Source organism: Amphibalanus amphitrite, unplaced genomic scaffold, assembly GCF_019059575.1.
Source record: "Amphibalanus amphitrite isolate SeventyFive unplaced genomic scaffold, NRLGWU_Aamphi_draft 000206F_arrow, whole genome shotgun sequence".
NCBI lineage: Eukaryota > Metazoa > Arthropoda > Thecostraca > Balanomorpha > Balanidae > Amphibalanus > Amphibalanus amphitrite.
Window position 1 is genome coordinate 88,347 of NW_024881701.1, and position 20,174 is coordinate 108,520.

The window sequence follows — 20,174 nt, forward strand, 5'->3', positions numbered from 1 at the left end:
ATGAGGCTATTCGGATGCCTGGTGGATTACATAATGCATGACTTACACACAATAGCAATGAGCAATCTGAATCGCACCATGACACACAACAGGACATATATTCCCAGGTCACCATCCTGCTTGAAAAGTTTTTATTCGTCAATTTCATTATTTGGCGTATTAAACTTCGTTTATACATGTGTTGGGACTTGCAGTTGATTCGTTCCTCACAGACTATGATAATGAAGCGAGTTGAGCAGATTTATAACACAACCAACCACTACAAGAGTTGTAGGTACTTTCTTTCGAAAACTTACTTATAAGTTATGAAAGCTGTCCGGAGTGTTCATTGAGCAAGAGAACACGGCTCTTTAAGCTCGTAATTAGTTCCGTTAGTTCAGCCGTCAGCGAATCGTGGGCGTTTTCTGTCGAAGTCCTATTAAACACGCTCATCTTATGCAAGGGGCACTGGACTTGGACACCGGACAAGGCTGCCGGTGGTACCCCACGCCCTGACCCGGGCCCCGCGCCCCAGGGTCCGTCCGTGGGCGGTGGGGAGGGGTCAGGAGAGGGGGGGCCACAGTCGAGGACGGTGGCCAGAGCGGCCGGCAGCAGCGGCAGCGCTTGGCACCGACCCCAAACAAAATACACCCGGTAAAAATAAACTGGCTGCTGCCGGCGCCGGGAATGCGAGCCGAGGGCTCCGAGCCAGCCCCGGCCGCCGGCGCTGCGGTACCACTAGCGACATCTCTGGAGAGAAATGGGAACAGTGGACCGTGTGGGTTGGGAGGGGAATGATAACGTCTTCATTTAAACCGCTTGATAGCAGTTGGGATACGTGCATCATATTTTTCCTTTTGCATGAATTGTCCTGTGCTGCCCATGCGTAAGTCATAGCGAGGGCTGGATTTTTAATATTCTGAGAATCGCTTCATGGCTTACGACTTATCAGAATATCTAAATCAATATGCGACTTCTGGGAAGCACGATCAATGTTCATGGTCGCTGGGTAAGCTATTCGGCGACTGGCGTTGATCGCCCCTATCTGCACATGTTTTATTTCATTTGCAAGTTTTGATGACTAGTTTCGAGGAAATCATTCGCTGACGTAGTTCCGACAAACGATTACAGTCCTCGCCTTGTGTGAAGCAGTCAGGAACCTCAGGGTACCCTCATTTACCTACCCCAGGCAGGTGCCCCGCTTTTCAGCTCTACATATGGTAGGACTGAATCAACTCTTCAGAAAAGAAGCATATTAGGTGTTTGAATTAAGTCGAAGGGAGGAGTGGTAGATATGTCACTAGCTTGTCGCTTTAGTAAAATAATGCTTTGACAAATACTACATGTTTTATTAAAGCTTTATTGCAAAGGCTGACCGAACGGTGAAAAAATGAAGCTTGCGAAAAACTGAAAAGTTGGCAGCGAAGCGATGGAGCCACTGGAGCCCTAGGAAGGTTGCCATGGGAACACAAACAAAACCACCGGCGCCATTTCGTCTGTTTCCGTTCACTTGTTGAATATCTGCACGCTGTGAGCTAGCGCTGTTTGATCGATAACGTTATCGATCCAACGGCTAAGTGTGCTATCCTCGTGGTAATAGCCAAATCGAGACAGAACAGTTTGGGTAGCCATACCGTGCTGCGATCAAGATGAACAACCTGTATTTGGGAGACGATCCTGTGGTGATTTGTCATGGTCTTCTCTCTGCTGCTGTGCTGGAGCAGGGCCCAAAAGGTGAGGCGGAAACTATTGTTGAGCACGAACCAGTGCGTTTTAAGGACGTAAAAGAGCTCTCACTGAGCTATCGCAAGATTCTGCGCATTGATAACCTGTGGGAATTTACGTCTCTGACGAAGTTGCAGCTAGATAATAACATCATTGAAAGGATAGAAAACATCTTCTACATGCCCAATCTGAAATGGCTGGATCTATCGTTCAACCGCATCGAGAAAATAGAAAACTTGAACCAGCTTATCCACCTTGAAGATCTCAGTCTGTACAGCAACAAGATATCTGTGTTGGAGAACTTGGACAAACAGCAAAAGCTTCAAGTGCTCTCAATCGGTAACAACTGCATCGACAGGCTCGAGAATGTGCTGTACCTGAGGACATTGGGGGCACTGGGCTCTCTGGGACTGGCAGGGAACCCCGTGGCAGAGCATCCCGAGTACAAGAGCTACATCGGAGCGTTCTTGCCACACCTCACCTATCTGGACTATCGACTAGTGCAAGACGAGTGGCGTCAGCAGGGATTGAAGAAGCACAGCTACGAGATCGAGGAGATGGATCTTCTAGAGCATCGAGATGAGTTTGAAAAGGAGAAGCAGAAACAGCAGCAAGAGCAGGAAGAGCGATACAGGGAGGCTTTCGTGGAAGGCTTGAGTGAGGGGCAGCTGTTTGACGAAATGTTTGACGGTGATAAAGATGGTGACCATTTGTATCATATGCAGGGCGCTGAAGAACTACGCGAGACGCTGAAGACACAGGTGGTACCCATCTGCAAGCAGATATTCGACGTGGGTATTGAGAAGGAGCAGCAGCGAGCGGAGGAGCTCAGTCAGCTCATCAGGTGTCTGAAGGAGGGCCGCGACTCCGATCAGGAGAAGGCTGTGGGTCGGATGGACGAGTTTCTGACGGACAAGGAGACCCTGCTGGGAGACATCGCGGCGGCCATCGAGATGGCCGAGGTAGCCGGCGTCAATGATGAAACCGAGGCGGCGATCGACACTGCCATCCAGGCGTACCGGGACCGCTGCCAGAGTCTCTGGAGCCAGCTGATGGGCAGCGAGGTGGTACTCAACGACGGCTTAGAGGAGGTCATCCAGGAGTTCGGCAGGAACCTCACCGATATGGTGTCCAGCATGCTGGAGGCGACCCAGGCGCTGTTCGCCCAGGTGCGTGACCTCGAGGCCGGCTACACGGAGCAGGTCACCGAGCTGGCGCTCCATGTCCTGGAGAAGGTCATCAGGAACGACGAGGACGTGGACATGCCTCCGGAGACCACCGAGCTCTTCACCGACAAGGAGGTGGTGATGTCGCTGGTCACCGGATCGCACGACTTCCACCTGCAGGTGCTGGACGGGAGGGAGGACCGCATGACGTCTCGCGTCAAGACATGGCTGCAGAACACCATCGCGAACCTGCTACAAGAGGAGGAGAAGAGGAATCGAGACCGAGTCATCGAGATAAACCACTTCCTCGACAAACAGCGCGAGGAACTGGATGAGTTTGAGATACCGCGCGTGCCAGAGATGGAGCTGGATATCGCACCGTAGTTCGCAATCGCAGTTTCTGTCGACTTTCGAGCCATTGTAGACATTGTATCCAGCGGTGGGGCCAGGTTGGCTGTGGCAGGACGTCATAAGTGACTGTATAGCCATTTAGAAATGACTACTCAATGTGTGTATGGTAGATACGGTATGCAGGTCTATGTGTCGCGGTTACAATGCATTGCAGTGCGTTATGAAATAGCCAATCAGAGGGCATTGCTACTGCATTCAGCATCAGAATCACTAAAAACGACCAAAACGAAGTGCAGGTCCAAATAAATACGCTTCCACTATTTGATAAGATGGATGTAAGGTGTCGATTTTCTGTATGTGCTGCTCGATTCGTTTCATCCCTAGCTAGGTGTATGCACATTGTATTCGATAGCTTTATGATAAGCATATGTGAATATCTTCATAAATCGTGGTATGCTGTTGCGTTTCATTCACAGAATGACATGGGGTTGATATAAATATGTTCGATTGACAACCTATGCTTCCAAGTCGTGCCTAATGTTTTTTTTTTCTTGCATTTAAATTTAGCTCGAATGTCTCAATGCACGGATTGACAGAGCTTGAACCCACCCTACACGGAGCTGTTACACAGGCCCAGACCCCTACCGTCCTATTTAGATGACAAGGATTAAAATGCGCATCGTAGTCGGACACGGCCTGCCCCATTTAGCTGACATGAACTGGCTGCGTCTGCTCCCACCAATCGCAGACCATCTCTAAAATTTTGGGCGCCGGAGCGACTCGAACCCGTGCCCAGGACTCACTACCGGGAGTCCAATGCTCTACCAACTTAGCTATGGGAGGTATATTGGCTGCATTATCAATATACGCTTGAAAAACTAAAATAATTGCTTGTTAGTCAATATGTTAAGCCAGTAGCGGCGGAACACCTTTAATTAGGGGGGGGGGGCAACGCCGACGTTTGGTCCCATTCTTTCCATGCAACGCCCATAGGGCTTATGTTAAAATGCCAAAATCAAAGGGGGGGGGGCAAGGTGCCCCGGTGTCCTCCCCGTTCCGCCGCCTATGTGTCAAGCCGCATAGGAGTTTATAATAAACATGGCACCGGTTTCGCCTCGCCGCGCCGTCTGTGCGCCTGATTCATGCTGCGCCGCAGTACCTGTATTTCGTACAACACCTCATAGATGGCTCTGCCATCGGTGCGCCTGGGAGGATGCTGCACCGCACGACATGCTATTTTCTTATGCGACGTAACTGTCTCCCGAAATTGGTGCGGAGTTTATGGACTATTCGTAAGTTTTAAATCTAAACCATGTCATTTTATACATCACTGCATGTTTGTCAGTACCTACACTGAGAGCTATGCTTATTGCTTATGATAATCACGAAATGAGTCATAAATATGTCAGTTGCATGAAACCTGTCACAGCGATTCGACTAATATTAGGTATATGATCTGATTACCTCTTCTTTTGTCCTGATTTTTAGCAAGAGGTGTGCCAACATAATATACAATTACACCAATTATATGAAGATTGCAACATATGCTCTCTAACCTATATGCTAATCTCGACTTGCATGTTTAGCTTTCGTGTTCCTACCTATGCTTATATTACATACATTGATATTGGGTAATTGAAAACTTTGAAATGGATGCAACAAATTTCGACGGTAGGGAATGATGACCTTTTCAACAAAATTCAAAGTTATATTTAAGATAAGAAGCCCCAACCAATTGAAATCCAGAGGCCAGAGCCTTTTCAAATTACTCCTGAACCTGATCCGGCGATATTCATGGGTCAGCACGTCCTGAACCAAAATGAAAATCATTTGTGCGAGGAAGTACTTCAGACTTGTGATGATAATCGGTTTTTACATTTTGTTCAGTGGTATCCTTCGTTGCACCGTATTTTCTATTGCTCCACTGCTAAAAAGCCATGTCTCTGCTACTGGGATGCTGGGACTACTCAGATGCTGCCAGGGGTCCGTAGCTGGCTGCGACATCCGGCCCAGTCTTCAGAGACGAACGGACGACGAGTCTAGTTGGAGCGGCCGGTAGAGCAGATTATGTCGTCTTGGAGAGATGAACACGCGAACACCAAGCCACCATGCTGCGAAATCTACGCGGCGCACACTGAAGCAGAAGCGGCTACGACGGAATCGGCCAGCAAATACTGCATCAAACACAAGACAGACGAGTGCAAGGAAGGGCGCAAAGGCGCAGCAGATGAACTGAAAGCGCATCAACAATGGCAACCATTCACATGATCAAATTCACACACCAAATGATGTACGGCTCATAGCGGTGCAGACCTACGAAGGAACATTTCAACGTTGCCGAAACTAAACAAGCTGCAAGCTTTGACGCCATGTTCGCTGATAAAGCGGGTGACGTGCGCTTCTGAAAGCTAATATAGAATACGGATGACGTCTTACGGTAGCCCGCTGAAAACGGGTCCTGGTGAGAGCGGCGGACCGCGCGGTAAGTGAGGCGTAAGAGGGCTACAAAAGCACCGGAAGATATTAGTGGAATGGCTGAGACAGACGTGCATACCTTGCGTGGCAGAGTGTGTTAGTTCATGCCGAGGCCTGGAAGCTAAAGCACTCTAAGCGTCGCTCACTTACCTTCTCCCAATGAACGTGTTAGCTGAAAATCTGGCCCAGGGTCAATAGCCCTATCCCATCCTATTGTTGATATTAGGGACTTTTTACATATATTTGTTTACGTGTTTATCCAAGTGAGACAGCATTTTAAGGCGCTCTTTAACGGTGATGGTGGTATTGAACAAGAAGAGAAAATACGATCTTAAGTGGGATTGTGGAAATCCTCTGTAAAACTCAGAGGATTTGCCATTGTGTCACTTCTTTTCATTTCATCGAGCCTTCCTCTGCGAGGCCAGAAAGTTGCAGGACTCCTCTGCAAATATGCGGACATGCAACTTGTCAGGTTTATTCTACAGTCTAAAGTGTCCCACACTGTACGACTAACCTCGCTACAAGAATGCGTTGTCTATAGAAAAAAAGAAAAAGGTTCATTCCGAGAACAGAATGCGCTTTGAGGAGCCATGCATCCCTGTCCTCTACCAAGAACGCAAGCAGCGAGTGTTTGTGAACGTTTATTCAGTCCAGTAGTTCGCCGAGCTGCCGCCGAGCGGCGCTGACGGCCTGCCACGTGAGTTATTTATTTGATTAGTACCGGCATAGACGGACGTCAGGTCGACCCGAGGGCCGACCTGGGCCACGACAGGTCACCAAAGGCCAGAGATGCAGAGTCAATCACAAGCAGTCACGAGGCTCGGCGCGTATCACGAGGCAGCGCGGCACCGCCGTGCTATTTACATCACCGAATGCGACCAGGTCGCTGTCCAAATACCACGCTCCACGCACGCTCTACACGCAACATGTTATCGATCGAACACACCTTCACACGAGGTCACCACAGCAGCCGCAAGCACCGAGCGCTAGATGCATCGTCTACGACTATGTCTAGTCCTGACTAGAAGCTGTCTAAAAAGTCTAAGCCGCAAGCGAGCGTTCCGTATCGTCTTTGTTGCCAGCGCACAGTGCGCAGAGATTCCACCGTTCGTGAAAGTTTTTCCCACGCCGGGACGCGATCCGCCGGCCGCCGTCACCGCCGCGGAGATTTCGGACAGCCCCTTTGTCACAGTATCGTTCGACAAGCCGCTATTCTTTACCAATAATTCAACCAATCATCACAAGCTAGTTATTCGACCGACCGCCATCACAACGTAATCACCATATCAGCCGCCGCGAAACGTTCGTCACCGCGCAGCGCAGCTATAAACCGACATCCACTGCGCAACGAGTCTGACCAGCCTCGGAGAGGACCTCCCGCCGACCGGGAGGAGGCAGTGGGACGACGGAGAGAGAGAGGGAGGAGTCTAGAGCTCACCTGCGACGGCCAGCAGCGCCTCGCTGCAGACGGAGCCGAGGTGGTTGGCGGCGACACAGCAGTAGACCCCAGAGTCGTCTGGAACAGGGGGTGGGCAAGGGGAGAGATTTAGCGTCATTGGCTGCGATACAAAGCGTCATTGGCTGAGAAAGGTAAACATCCCATGCACTTGGCAGCGAAACTGGAGCGTCGCAGGTGACTGATAGTGAGTTGGGATTTCTATCGGCGTAGGGGATCGGCATCAGTAACTACAGACGAAATCGAATCATATTTATCGTAGAAGATTCTCTTACTATATGGGTAGTGCTTTCTTGGGGAGCCGCAACCTACAACACGTACGCACATGTAGCTCATTTACCGAAGAATTTAGAGTGTCCGTCATTTGTGCCGTCTTTCTGGCTAATGGAGTGGCTAGCCTCGCATGCTGACGGCTCCGTGGCGTTTTATGACCACATGCCACATTATTTTTCGGAATCGGATCATGGGGCGTCAGTTACGGCTGCCAGAGGCAAATGATGACGATGGGGATTCGAAATTAGCATATCGAATTGGCTCCTAACACGGTAAAGGCCGCTGTGCCAAGTTCACCGCAGCTAATTAATCAAGTCATGGGGTACTGGTGCTCTTCATGACATTAGTCGCTTAGTTTCTGGCAAGCATTGTTCCGATAAGGAGACCTTTCCCGTGGTCGCACTCACCGGGATGGGCTCTCGGCAGTGAGAGCGTGCACACCCCTCCGTCCTCTGAGATGGCGTAGGGCGCGTCGGGCCGCGGCTCCAGCTGCCGGCCGTCCTTGTACCAGGTGACCGAGGGTGGCGGCAGGGCGTCCACAATCAGCCGCAGCTGGGTGACGGCTCCCGGACGGACCGTGTGGTCAGCGAGGGGCCGCAGCAGCACGGGCGCGCGCAGCAGCGCTGAGTCTGCTGTGGAGAGAGGGGGTTTCAGCGTGTGAATGGGAGTGCGTGGGAAAGGGATGGGGGAGAAAAACAGTTTTACGCGATTCGCTGGAAGTAACACTGTAGACCTCCTTAATGTTTAGTTGAGGAAATAAATGTTTAATTGTGTTTTAGTTTGGTCGAGCCTTTGCACATATGGAAACGAAGTGCGACCCGAATGAAACTCTGGATTTCATCACAAGATATCTTGAGTGCCAACTCACGTTCTTTGGCTGCATCACCACCAACATTGAGGGCGAGAATAGACAGAGAACCGAATATTGCAAACAACGTGCCATGGTGTTGATGGCCATATCAATTATTGCAAAGGTCAAACGGGAAGTAAGAACGAGAAGCCAACGACGCAAACCATCACAACAACCATCCACCAGTGCTAACATTGCCCAGAGAATCGCGGTCATTGAACAGCCTTCAAATTGGCAGCCATTCTTAACCCTATTAGTGGCAGGCTCCTGGCTACCCCATATTAGTGGCAGGGGGGGGGGGGGCTGTTTACGACCCCCCCTTGATATCTCGAGATCTAACCGGCCGATTTTCAAAATTCAAACGGCATTCGATTTGGCTCAACGAGATCTACATTTCTAAAAAAAAAATTAAAAAATGTCAATAGGGGGGTAGAGGGGGGTAAAAACGGGCAAATTGCAGATACATTTTAGACTGTTTATCACGGCCAGGTTTCTGAACCAATCTTAACGCAACTTTTGCCGATCGATAGAGAATGAACCAGGAATTCACATGGATCCTATAAATATGCATTTTCAAAAATCATAGGCGGATACAGATCATTGAGATTGGGGGTACACAAAAAGTATAGTAAATAAGGTTTTTGTTGGTACTGTTTCTAAAAAGGGTGGCAATGGTCTTGTTATGTAACAATTTTCTTATGAGAGAACGACTAAAATTGTATTTGTCACGCATAGGCGGTGTCAGGGCACCTATGTTGGGAGGTAAAAAATAACCCCCTTTTTGGACGCCTGGATCCGCCTATTATAGCAAAAACGTGTCAAAAGAGGATGCACAATAACTTTGTATATGTTATCACATGATACCTTTCATTCACTGTTCGTAAAACTGGTGCAGCATCGTGATCTTCGCCCAAATGACTCGCTTCACGAATAGGACCCCCCAATTCCCAGTGCTCTGGAGCCGCCCCTCGTAAAGTTATGAACTTGAAATTTTCAGGGAATGTGCCCAATTTAGTTTTAGGAAAAGTCAGAAAATTTCAGCATCGTAGCTTCAGCGGTTTCGGAGATATTCCCGAAAAACCTGAGGGGTGGATAAAAACAACCCCCCCTGCCACTAATAGGGTTAACCCGCGCCGGGCCGGGGGCGGAGCGCCGCCGTTTTTGGCACACCTGTTCGTACATCTTTTCCGCACATGTTGTGAAAATTTCAGACCCAGGTCACCTTAGGTCAGGCCACCAGGTCACGCCAAGTGACCTCACCTCAGAAAAAATAAGAATGCTCGTCATAGCTACACCGACTGAACGATTGCCTTGAAACTTTCAGCGATTGATTAGAGCAACACTATCTATAAAATGTATATCTCGGAATTTTGATATCGGTGACCTAAGGTCAGGTCAATTTTGCGGCCTCTCCATTATAAGTCAATGGGAGAAAATTGAAAAGCGTCTGTTTTGCACGAACGCTATTCTAGACACTCTCAAACATCGAGATGTAGGTAAAATAGACACACTGAACCAGAAAATGGCAACTGTGACCCCTCGTTATGTCCCCGAGGTCATCTCAGGTCACGAACAGAATCTAACAGTTTTTCGATGATAACTTCTGATAGAGGAGCGCTAGAGCGCTGAAAACGCCTTAGATGTGTTCGGCTCGACGTTGCGGATCGACTGATATGCAACATGACCTTTTTCGGTCAGGTCATGACCTTGACCTGAGGTCAAATTTTCAAGTTGACCTTTCAAGGTCAAATTATAGTTCATTCGACGCGTCTCGACGAGAGGAACACGATGCTGGCAAAAGTAATGTCATAGCTCTTTTGGGTCAAAAGTTATTGCGGAAAAACCGATTTTCGTAAAAACGGCTATTTTTGGAGTTTTTGCCCTCTGGAGGCTAAACTGTTGACCTGAGGTCAAATCTGAGAACATTACTCAGAAAGGTCCGTAGAAGGGCTATCGAATGCGTTTTTTTGCGGCGCTGTAGCTCTATCGGTTCCCGAGATAGTCGTTGGCAGTTTCCAAAATGTTGAAATAGTCAACATTTTACCTTTGGTGACCTCTGGTGACCTGACCTTTGACCTGACCCAAAAAATGACCGAAGTGTTTTCGTCCTTATTTTTGACGTTCTTTCGATTGCCGCTTACCGCGTGTCGCTACGTGGCCCAGGAGCCGAGTTAGAAGGGGGGGGGGGTGTTCAAACACCCCCCGCGGCCCGGCGCGGAATCTCAGAGCACCGGCCCGGCGCGGGTTAAACTATGTTGAGAAAGTGAATACTCGTCACAAGTGGACGATTAACGATTGATTTTTTTTAATCCTTCAGAATTACAAAATCGTTTCGAACAAAACAAATTCTATTAATTTGGGTATCATCCATCTACACCCTGCGGCCTCTAGCCGCTGACACATCCAGTGCAAATGCCTGTCAACAGCTGTAGGTGGATGCAGTTACCCGTCTGCTGCGATCATGAGCTCCAAAATAGCCGGGGACCGATCCAAGGGCGCAACGCTACCGGTCTCCGTATCAAAGACAACATCGACCCCGCCTGGCGCGGAGCCATTCAACACTGCCGTGGTCACAGCGCCTCTCGGGACACTGCTTAGTCAACAGCTGGTCCATGATCGGTGCCAGAGAGGCTAGGGGTGCGGAATGGGAGACCGAGGGCATGCAATCGTGACGCAGCACTCGGGAAGACAGCAGACTACGAGATATGTGGCGTTAGCATAAATGTTGACTAAAAGATAACCTCGTTCTAGTTGAACTTTTCTCACATAATTAGGCGCTTTCCTTGCTGTATCCCTTCCCTAGTCGATTGCTATCTACACCGTGTTTCTGTTCTGCTCTCTACTCTCACCATTCTCCCTCGGTGCCTTCTCCGCGGGTGCCGAGTGCCGTCCGTTGGCCTGTTTGGCCCGGCCGTTCAGACGACTCCGCTGCAGGGCGCTCTCCACCGCCTCCGCCGTCCACCTTCCACCGCTGTCCACCGGGCCACGCTCGTCGTCAGACGGCGAGCGGCTGCGGTGGCCGGCCGAGTCCACGGAGGACGCCCTCTCCTTCTCTCCCTGAGGTCGGCCACGTACCGAGGGAGAGTCCACCGGACCGTACGAGCGGCTCGCTGGAGAGAGAACCAAAAGAAGCATGCGTGAATCATGCATGTTCGTTTAGCCATGAAAATTAAACACTTCGCCTGTTAATTCTGACAAGTTTAATCAGAAAAAGGAGGGAGTTTCTTACCAGTGGTGATTCTTTCCGTTCTAAAGTGGGACCCGACTGTCTTTCCGCCTCGCTGCGGGTGATCCTCCTTCAGCAGCGCCGGAGGCGACGGAGACCGACTCTGGAATATCGTAATACGTGGACATTGATAGTTAAAGAGAACTTGGTGTTGGTCATTTACTAATTTGGGCATACAAATTGATGCTACGCATGATGCTTTTCCATCAAATAAATAACTCAGTTCCTGACGCACCGAACGTAATAATACTAGGGCGACAATAGATTTGTAACATTATCAATGGCACTTCTGACAAGGCAATGCTTCAACTACCCCGCGGCCGGCAATGTCAGACATGATTGATATATCGGCAGCTTGCACAAAATGACGCCCATCTCGCTACATAACATTCGCTTCCCATTAATTACACCGATCCGTGTTCGTTTTCATTCCCACCTGGCTGTGCGCGGTCCTGTCCGGCCGTCCCGGCGCTGCTCCTCGGCCGCTGCTCCTCACGGTCTGTGTCCGCGTCACCTCACTCCTCTCCTCCACACTGCGCTCCTCTGAGCGGCGCAGAGACGAGCTCCTGTCCTCAGAGACGCGGTGCGAGGACAGCCCGCTGTCCTTAGAGACGTAGTGGGAGGTCTCGCCGTCCTCAGAGGCGCGAGAGAACAACCCGCTGCTCTTCGGTGTTCGCGGGAACGAGTCTCTGTCGTTAAAGTTCAGAGGCGTTTTCTCTCTGTCATTTGAACCCGGCGAGGGTCTGTCCCTATCCTCAGAAGATCGGGTGAACCTTTCTTTGTCCTGGGAAGCCCGAGAGGACTTCTTCGCCGGGCTCTCAGACGGCGGGGACGTCCTCTCATCAGACAGTTTAACCACCAGCTGCGCTTTGTAGTGCCTCTCGCTCGGCTCTGGAGTCTCCCTCCGTTTGGGAATCGACTCCCGCTCGGGCGAGGGTGAGTACTGCCTCCCGCTGGACGGTAGGGCGCGCTGGCCGCGGCGGGGTCCTCCCGGGTCGGGCAGGTCCGACAGCCGGAACTCCCTCCGAACCTGCTGCGACTGCGACACCACCTGGTGACTGATCTCCTCGTGCACTCGCGTCGTGCTCGACTCCTGTCGCATCGACACCTCTCGGCGCATCGAGCTGTCCTTCCGCGTCGAGGTATCGTGATGCGTCGACACCTCTCTTGTCGACAACTCGCCAAAGCTCTCGTATCGCGTGGTTGTCGCCGAGTCGTCTGCTCGGCGGCTGGGTCGCACCAGCGCGCTGGCGGAGGGCGAGTCGCCGTCTCGCTCTCGGCTATCACTGCGGCGGGCGGGTCTCTGCGGCGGTGACCGGGCGCGATGCGGCGGCTGACGGGGGCCGTCGCCGGCCGGCCGAGCTTCCTGACTGCCGCGACGGCTCACAGACGGCTCTGTCGGCCGCTCGTCGGAGTCGGCAGGGGGCGCGGCAGGCCGGCGGGCGCCCGGCGTGGAACGCTCCCACTTGTGCGACGATACGGAATTTTCTACGATCTCCTGGTCAGTCCAGCGGCCTGACTTTTCAACCACCTGTAGGGCAGAATGGGGAGTCAGAGGGAATGCTGATAGTCTGACTAAAAATGATTGAACGAGCATAGCGGTCTCTGCATCGCTGAGACAACTTTAGAGCAGGTATATGCGAGTCAGCACGGGTCGCGAAAAAAAAAATTATGGACGTCCTGATAGCATTCATGGCAGCGCCCTTTGTAACGCTACTGTAGGTATGTGGTTCCTGTGCCTTTGCGTTAGTTGAAATTGGATATACAAAATAATCGAAAATGATTTGCCTGGAATTAGGCAAATCATTGTATGACAATAATAAAGTAATACCCTCGTTAGTCAACAATGGTTGGTTCAGTCGGGAATTATGCCTCTGCAACCCATTTCGGAATCATTTTGATCGCATATGTAATGACATAGAGTTCATACGATGTCATAGTAGTGACTGGTGGGTGGGTGGGTGGGTGAGGGGGGGGGGGGCAATCGTCACAGCCGCCTGCCTTTCTGTTAGGTAAAATGTTCGCCCAGCAAAATTATGTCAACAAAAAATGTATGTCAAACACAAACCATATAACACGATAAAGTTGGTAACCGCTCATGCATGTAACTTTATAAAGGTAAGTGAGCTGTGAAATCACTCCCTTCTTCAAAGGCACACATTTATAATGTGAGATGTCCGTGTTGGACATCATAAAATGTCAGTCCTGTCTCATAATCACTCCAAACAAAACGTGTTAGATAACAAAAGAACACCACAACACGCGCACACGCCACGAGACTACCTAGCTAGCCGCGGGAGTGGACCTCCTCGCACCACTTCTGGCGCCTCTGACACCGAGTCAGCCGTACAGGATACGGAGGAGGATGTTACGGGTAGGGACACGATAGGACCTTCGCCCGGCAGCGAGGAGGCGATCTCATCATCAGACACCGAGGACTGGTCCTCCTGGTCGTGCCTGGACGCACTGCCAGACGGCGGTGCGGCCCGAAGAAGCAGCGGAGAGCGGGGCTGGATGGCCCGCGCTGGCAGCGGGGAGTGCAGCGGCGCCATGCTGACAGCTCCGGCCGGCAGCACGCTGGTCGTCGTCTCCTCCCGCATCATCTTCTGGCTGTGGTACTCCTCCTTGACGTGGGTGGTGGTGTTGCCCTCCTGAGAAGAGGATTCGCGCGCCTTGGACATGGACTCAGACCACTGCTGGCCGCGACTGCTGCTGCCCGGTGCTGGCGCCGGCGCCTGAACTGGACGGAACGGACTGGACGTGCGGTGTGCCGTGTCGGACGGCGTCCATTTTGTCGCCAGTCGGGACTCGTAGTCACTGGCGTCCGATGCCTTTCGATGCACATTCAGTGACGATGGCGGAGTCTGACCAACTGTTATCCTGTCCAGAGAGCCGGTGTACCCCTTCGTCATGGTTTGACTTTGAGAAGCGCGCGGAGGGACCGCCGGTGGCGCCACGTTCTTGTGTGACGGGAGCGACGCCAGTTCAGGCTCCGATGTGTATCCCCCGGCGTCTGAGGTGTAGCCACACGGACTGCCTCGGCCTCGTGATGAGCTGGATATACTGGAGCGCTGCTGCCAGCCGCGCTGGAAACTGGGCGCTGGAGATCCTCGGTCTGGCACCGGAGAGGTTACAATCGGCTGTGGTGAGGCTGGTGCCAGCGCCAGGTGCGTCGGCCTGCTCGGTACCGACGACGACATCGTCACTGTCCTGCCACTGGCGTCCGTGAACTCTGTCTTCTCCATGCGCTCTTCGAACGTCTTCTCGACGCGCATTTCGACCGTGGTGGTACCGCCTGACTGTTGTCGGTTGAACTGGCGCGACTCCTTCGCCGCCGTGTCGTGGAAGCCACGCACTCCCGGGCCGTCCAGGGACTCATGAGTGCGCTGCTTGTCACAGAAGTTCTGCTGGTTGACGCCAAGCTGCGTCAGGTTGGTGTGAGGGATGGAGACAGGCTGGGCTGGCTTCAAGATGGGCGTTGGAACGCGAGCTATGGCCTTCTGCTGCTGTTCTTGCTGCTTCAGTTGTTGTTGATATTGTTGCTGTCGCTGTCTCTCCTCTTCTTGCCGTTTCAATAGCTGATATTGTTCCTGTTGTCGTTTAAGTTGTTGTTCATACTGCTGTTGTTGTTTTTGCTCTTGTTCTCGTTTTAATTGTTGCTGATATTGCTGCTGTTGTCGTTCCTGTTCTTGTTTCAGTTGTTGCTGATACTGTTGTTGTTGCCGCCGCTGCTGCTCATATAACTGCTGCTGCTGCTGCTGCTGGTATACACTTTGCTCAGTGGTTTTAGTGACTGTCTGGGAGTTCCTGTAGTCTGTCTGATCGGTTTTAGAAATGCGCTGTGGTGCCGGTTTCGGAGGAGCTACCGGTTTTATCACAGGCTGAGCAACTGGTGGAGGGTGAACGATCGGTGGCGTCTTCTTCAGGAACGTGCTCTCGTTTGTCATTTTCTGCATGCTTTCTGAAATTTCGTTGGCTGTTCTTGTGATCTCGCTAGAAACCGGCGGCGGCGGTGGTACAACAGGCTTCGGTGGGGGCACCGGCCTCGGTGAGGCCATCCGCCTTGGCGGTGGTACAGGCGACACGGACTGGCGGGTCCATCCTCCCTGCTGTGCCCTCGTCACCTCCTGTCTGACATCCCGCCTCTGCCACGATCCATCCCGCTCCCTCTGCCAGTTGCTGTCCACTTCACTCCTCCCCGGAGCCCTCTCACGCGGCGCCCGAGGCACCTCAGGCGCTGACATCCTTCGTGGCGGCGCAGAGACTGATCTCTGGACAGCCGTCGAGCCTCTGACTGTCGTCCTTCCGCGGGTGATCGGCAGTCCGACCACGGGAGGACGCTCCGGAGGCGTCTCCCGGACTGGCGCCGGGCGGTCGTACACGGACGGGGGTGTCGCCGAGCGGCCGCGCCTCTGCCGGCCTCGAGCCTCCGGCAAACTCACCAGAATCCTGCGACGGTCGATGTACTCGTACCCGTCCGGCCACCAACGCGTCGGGATGCGTTCGTCGAGGTCGCTGTGGTAATGCGATCCCGAGAAGCGTCCGGGGATAAATTTGGACGGCGTAGGAGCACGGACCATTTGCTTTGGCCTCGCTGGCTCCGGGTAAGGTGGCAGTGGCGGAGGCGGCGCAGAGCTTTGTCGCTCGCGCGCCAGACGCCTGAACGTATCCTGTGTCTGTTGCTGCTCCCGCGTGTCCGTGTCAATTCTCCGCCGCATTTCTCCCACAGAACTGGCGGAGCGACGAGGCAGCGCGGCGCGAGGTGAACCGTACTGATCAGAGCGGGTGGCCTGCGAGGAGGTCCACTGGGCGCTGCGCTGCTCCTGCTGCCACGTCTGCTGGCGCGTTTCTTCCACCGGAGTCCACTGTTGGTGTCGCGCAGGACCGGCTCGAGCAACATATGTGTACACCACACCAGGGGGAGCTGCCACCGGCTGGGTCTCCTCGTACTTCTGCTCAGCACAAGACGACCACTCTCTTCGGTCAGTCATCCAGCTGGCGTTGGACGTGGTCTGAGACGAAGCCATGCTGCTTACTTGACCACCTGAGTAAGAACGCTGAAGCTGAGACGATTGAACTGGAGATACGGGAGCTGGTGACATTGGCGCACGGACAGGAGCAAAACCGGGCGGACGATCTGGTTTCCAGGTTGAAATAGCGTTGGACTCTATCGACTTGATTATCGAGGAAACTCCGCGAGGTGGCTGCTCTTCGTCAGGGGTGGTCGTGGGGACCGGAGAAACCGGCGCTTTCACTGGCGCGATGCTGAGCGCCTTTTCCGTCTTGTATGTGTCTGAGGTGTTCTGCATGGAAGATGGAATTTGATATTGCGGCTGAGGGGAAACAGGCGCCTTCACCGGCGCAAAACCAGAGGGCATAGACGGAGTTGACGAATCTTGCCTTTGATAGCTTTGCTGCACGGATGAAAATTGTTCATCTGTTTCGCTTGTCATGGATGGACCCTGGTTTGGTTGAGATATATTTTCGACCATGATCGTCTCAGTGGAGTACTGAGGTGCGTCGTGAGAAGCCAAGGGCGGCATGTTAATTTTTCTTGTTAGCGCCGAGACCGTGAGATGAGCCGGCTTATGTGTGACAGATGTAACTCGAATGCCCTGCGTTTTGTCGTCCTTGTACCATGGCGCCGAGTTGACGGCTGGGCTGGATGCGGAACTTGGCAGGGGTGCAGAGGAAGTCAGACTCTGCGAAGGGACACCCTGATAGCCGCTTTCTGGTGAGAGAGGCGACTTTGCCACAGGAGGCCGTACTGGCGAGATGGGACTGCGGCCTCGCACAAGAGCTGGCGCCTGCGGAGACAAGGGCGATTGAGCAGGAGCGGTGCCGACCGCGGCGGAAATCTGCGCCTCGCCTCCAAGTGTGGTCATAGTGCTCTGGGAGGTTTGAACCCCCATCCGCTCCGCGTATGGCGCCACGACCGGCACGCGGAACACGCCCAGGGGTGGAGCTCCGGTCATCTGGTGTGGGGCTTCTGCAGGCTCGGTGCTTGGGGGCAGTGGCGGTGGGGGTGGAATGGTGAAACCTGGGGGAGGACGGACCCCGGGCGCAGCGCCAGGAGGACGGGGTTTCGGTGCCGTCTGAGGTGGTGTTGTTGGAGCTTTGGCGAATTTATACAACATAGGCTCTGTGGGAGCGTGGATAGTTAGCTCTGCCGGAGTTGCGTCGGGCAGCCAAGGTGCCTCTGAGTCTGTGGTCTGGTAGATTCCGTTTTCCGAGGAGCGATTAACAGCCGCGAATACGGGATCGTGAGGCCTGTCACTGGTTGGCGGAGGTCCACCGAGGTGGGGACCTGACGACATTAGGCTGTCGGGAGTCTGAACGGCAACATTGGCTCGAAGCGAGAGATCTCCATGGATGTCTGTGTAAGGCTTAGCAGGCTCCAACACCACTTCAGGTGCATTTGCAGCTTCTTGATCGGGGAATTCAGGCATAACTGGAGATTCTTCCTCCGGAACGTCTTCTTCAGTCGTAGCCTCATTAGTGGAATGCAGCAGTTCCAGCTCTTGTTTCGAGAGCGGCTCTTCTTCGGGATGAACATCCTCCATCTGCTCATCATCGTCACTAATTTCTCTTCTCATTTCTCCACCAAATCGAACGTGCTTTTCATTGGAAGTAGAAGCTTCAGTGTCAATTTTCTCATGAGTGACAGCTTCTTTGTTTGCATCGTCCTGAGTCGTAAATTCAGTTGGAACATTTTCCAGAGATGGTTCATTCTTGATTACAGGCGGCATTTCAGAATCTTCGAAATCTTCAGAGCGAACCTCTTCTCCGTCAGATCGTAGAAGAGGCGAATGGATCCTCGCTTTCTCCTCTTCGTCTTCCTTGGCCTCTGGGAGAAGCTGATGCTCTTCTTCAAGCTCTTCATTGGCATCTCCATTAGCTAGTTTAGGCTCTGGTTTATTTTCATCCATGGTGGGGATATCTTCCACATCCACTGAAGCTTGTCTTCCGGAATCTTCGAGAGATTCTTCCTCGGATTCAGACACTCCAACTACTTCTTCAGCATGTTTGGATTTTATTTGGCTTGATTCATCGCTAACGTTTTCCTCCGCGTCCGGCTTTGCAATTGGTTTGGCATCTTGTTGTGTAGGGAGAGCGTCGTCCATCTTTGCTACGGTGACTGGCTCCACGTTTAACTTCGTATCTTCTGCTTCAGTAGGAGCTTCCTCGGATAGTTCAGTTTCTGGCATAGCCGCATCGGACCGTGGTTTTTCTGCTAAATCCTCTTCATCAGACGTTGGATACTTTTCTTTCAAAGCGTCATTTGATGCCTCAGCTTCTGGAATAACCGTTGAATGCTGACCCGGTTCCTCTGTCATCTCTTGCTCCTCATACTGTTCATCCTGCTCCCCACTCGATGGCGGTGCTTTGATAATGAACTCTGCTACTGCTTCAGTGTCTACATGGTCTGACTGGTCCCCACCTGTCTCTTCTTCGTCTTGTTCCCGAGATTCTTCAACTTGTGCCGCTTCGTTAGGTCGTGTAGATAGTTTCACTACTTGAGTTACCTGAACGTCCTCCTCTTCAGTCATTTCCCCATCGGCATCGTCATTTGTGTACTCGGATTCCGGTGCAACCTCCCCTCCAAGTCGCGCAGTAAATACAGCTGGCTCTTCAGAAGCATCTGCATCCATAGGCTCATCTTCATCAACCTGTTCTGCAAGTACAGGTTTGTCCTGAGGGCTTGGCTTCTTGGGCTCCTTTGAAACCAATTTGACCTCAGCTGTGGGAACCTCTTCTTCTACGTTTTCCGGAGACTCGGCTTCTGGACTCTTGTCAGGGGTATCTTCTTCCATTTCTTCATCTGGCTCGACCTCTTCCTTTATTGTTTCGTCCACTTTGATGTCAACATTTTCTGGCTTTTCAACGTCAACGGGCACGACCCGCTCCCGCAGCCCCTGAATCTCATCTTCACTCGTATGTCCTATTTCGGTATCAGTTTTATCAACCGGCTCTTCTACGATATATTCTGCATCAGGCTCTTCACGCATTGGCTCATCGGCGCCGTGTTCCGACTTCGGCTGGGGCTCGGGTTCTTTCTGCTTTTGGTCTGGCACAGGCACATTGCCAGAGTTGGGCTGTACATTGGGTCTTTCAACTTCAGCAGTTTGTACATCTGGTTCCTTACCTTCTGGTCCATAATCGCTAGGTATGGCCTCGCTGCTCTCCTCTTTGGCCAACTTTTTAGACTTCTTTTTCGATGAGGACGAAGAGCGCCTCTTCTTGTGATGAGATTCATCGCCGCCAGCTGATTCTTCAGCACCATCCGGTGCAGCAGCGTCTTCAGAATCGGCAACGCTGTCCATGCTTTCCTGAGACATGCTCTTGTGTTTTTTGGATTTCTTTTTCTTTCCATCCTTATCGTTTTCTTTATCTTTGTCTTTCTTCTTTTTCTTGTGTTTGTGGGAGTGTCGTTTGGTCGAGGATGAGGAAGGGGACAGGTTGGCCTCCTCGGTGTCGATGGCAGACTCGCTGGAGGCGGGAACCACCTCCTTCGTTTCCGTCACCGTCGGCTGAAGAAAGCGTAACGCATCATCGCGATGGTCACATAGACAGGCCATTGACACGTCTCATTTTGAACATAGGTACTGGAGAAGTGATCATGCTGCTTTATATAGATAAAGAATTCAATCGACTTAATCTTGAAGTTGTATC

The 20,174-nt window shown here is 52.2% G+C and overlaps 2 protein-coding genes across 5 annotated transcripts in view; one reads left to right on the forward strand and one right to left on the reverse strand.

Annotated features, from left to right (window-relative positions):
* The first annotated feature begins 1,368 nt into the window (after positions 1 to 1,368).
* On the forward strand, positions 1,369 to 3,549 carry LOC122385059 (dynein regulatory complex subunit 3-like). Its single transcript, XM_043373042.1, has one exon. It carries the CDS (start codon positions 1,629 to 1,631, stop codon positions 3,252 to 3,254), a length of 1,626 nt encoding a protein of 541 aa, XP_043228977.1. The 5' UTR covers positions 1,369 to 1,628; the 3' UTR covers positions 3,255 to 3,549.
* Positions 3,550 to 6,321: 2,772 nt separating this feature from the next.
* Positions 6,322 to 20,174, reverse strand: part of LOC122385056 (muscle M-line assembly protein unc-89-like) — a 101,028-nt gene continuing 87,175 nt past the window's right edge. For 2 of the 4 annotated variants that reach the window (XM_043373038.1, XM_043373037.1), the window contains 5 exons: positions 11,938 to 13,032; positions 11,505 to 11,604; positions 11,125 to 11,385; positions 7,833 to 8,057; positions 6,322 to 7,212 (listed from right to left, as the gene is read on the reverse strand). In XM_043373038.1, coding sequence (XP_043228973.1) covers positions 7,124 to 7,212; positions 7,833 to 8,057; positions 11,125 to 11,385; positions 11,505 to 11,604; positions 11,938 to 13,032 — 1,770 coding nt within the window. In that variant the 3' untranslated portion in view covers positions 6,322 to 7,123. Of the gene's footprint in view, positions 7,213 to 7,832; positions 8,058 to 11,124; positions 11,386 to 11,504; positions 11,605 to 11,937; positions 13,033 to 13,784; positions 20,033 to 20,174 lie in introns of all 4 variants that reach the window. The other 2 variants (XR_006257144.1, XM_043373039.1) reach the window with 2 other exon arrangements.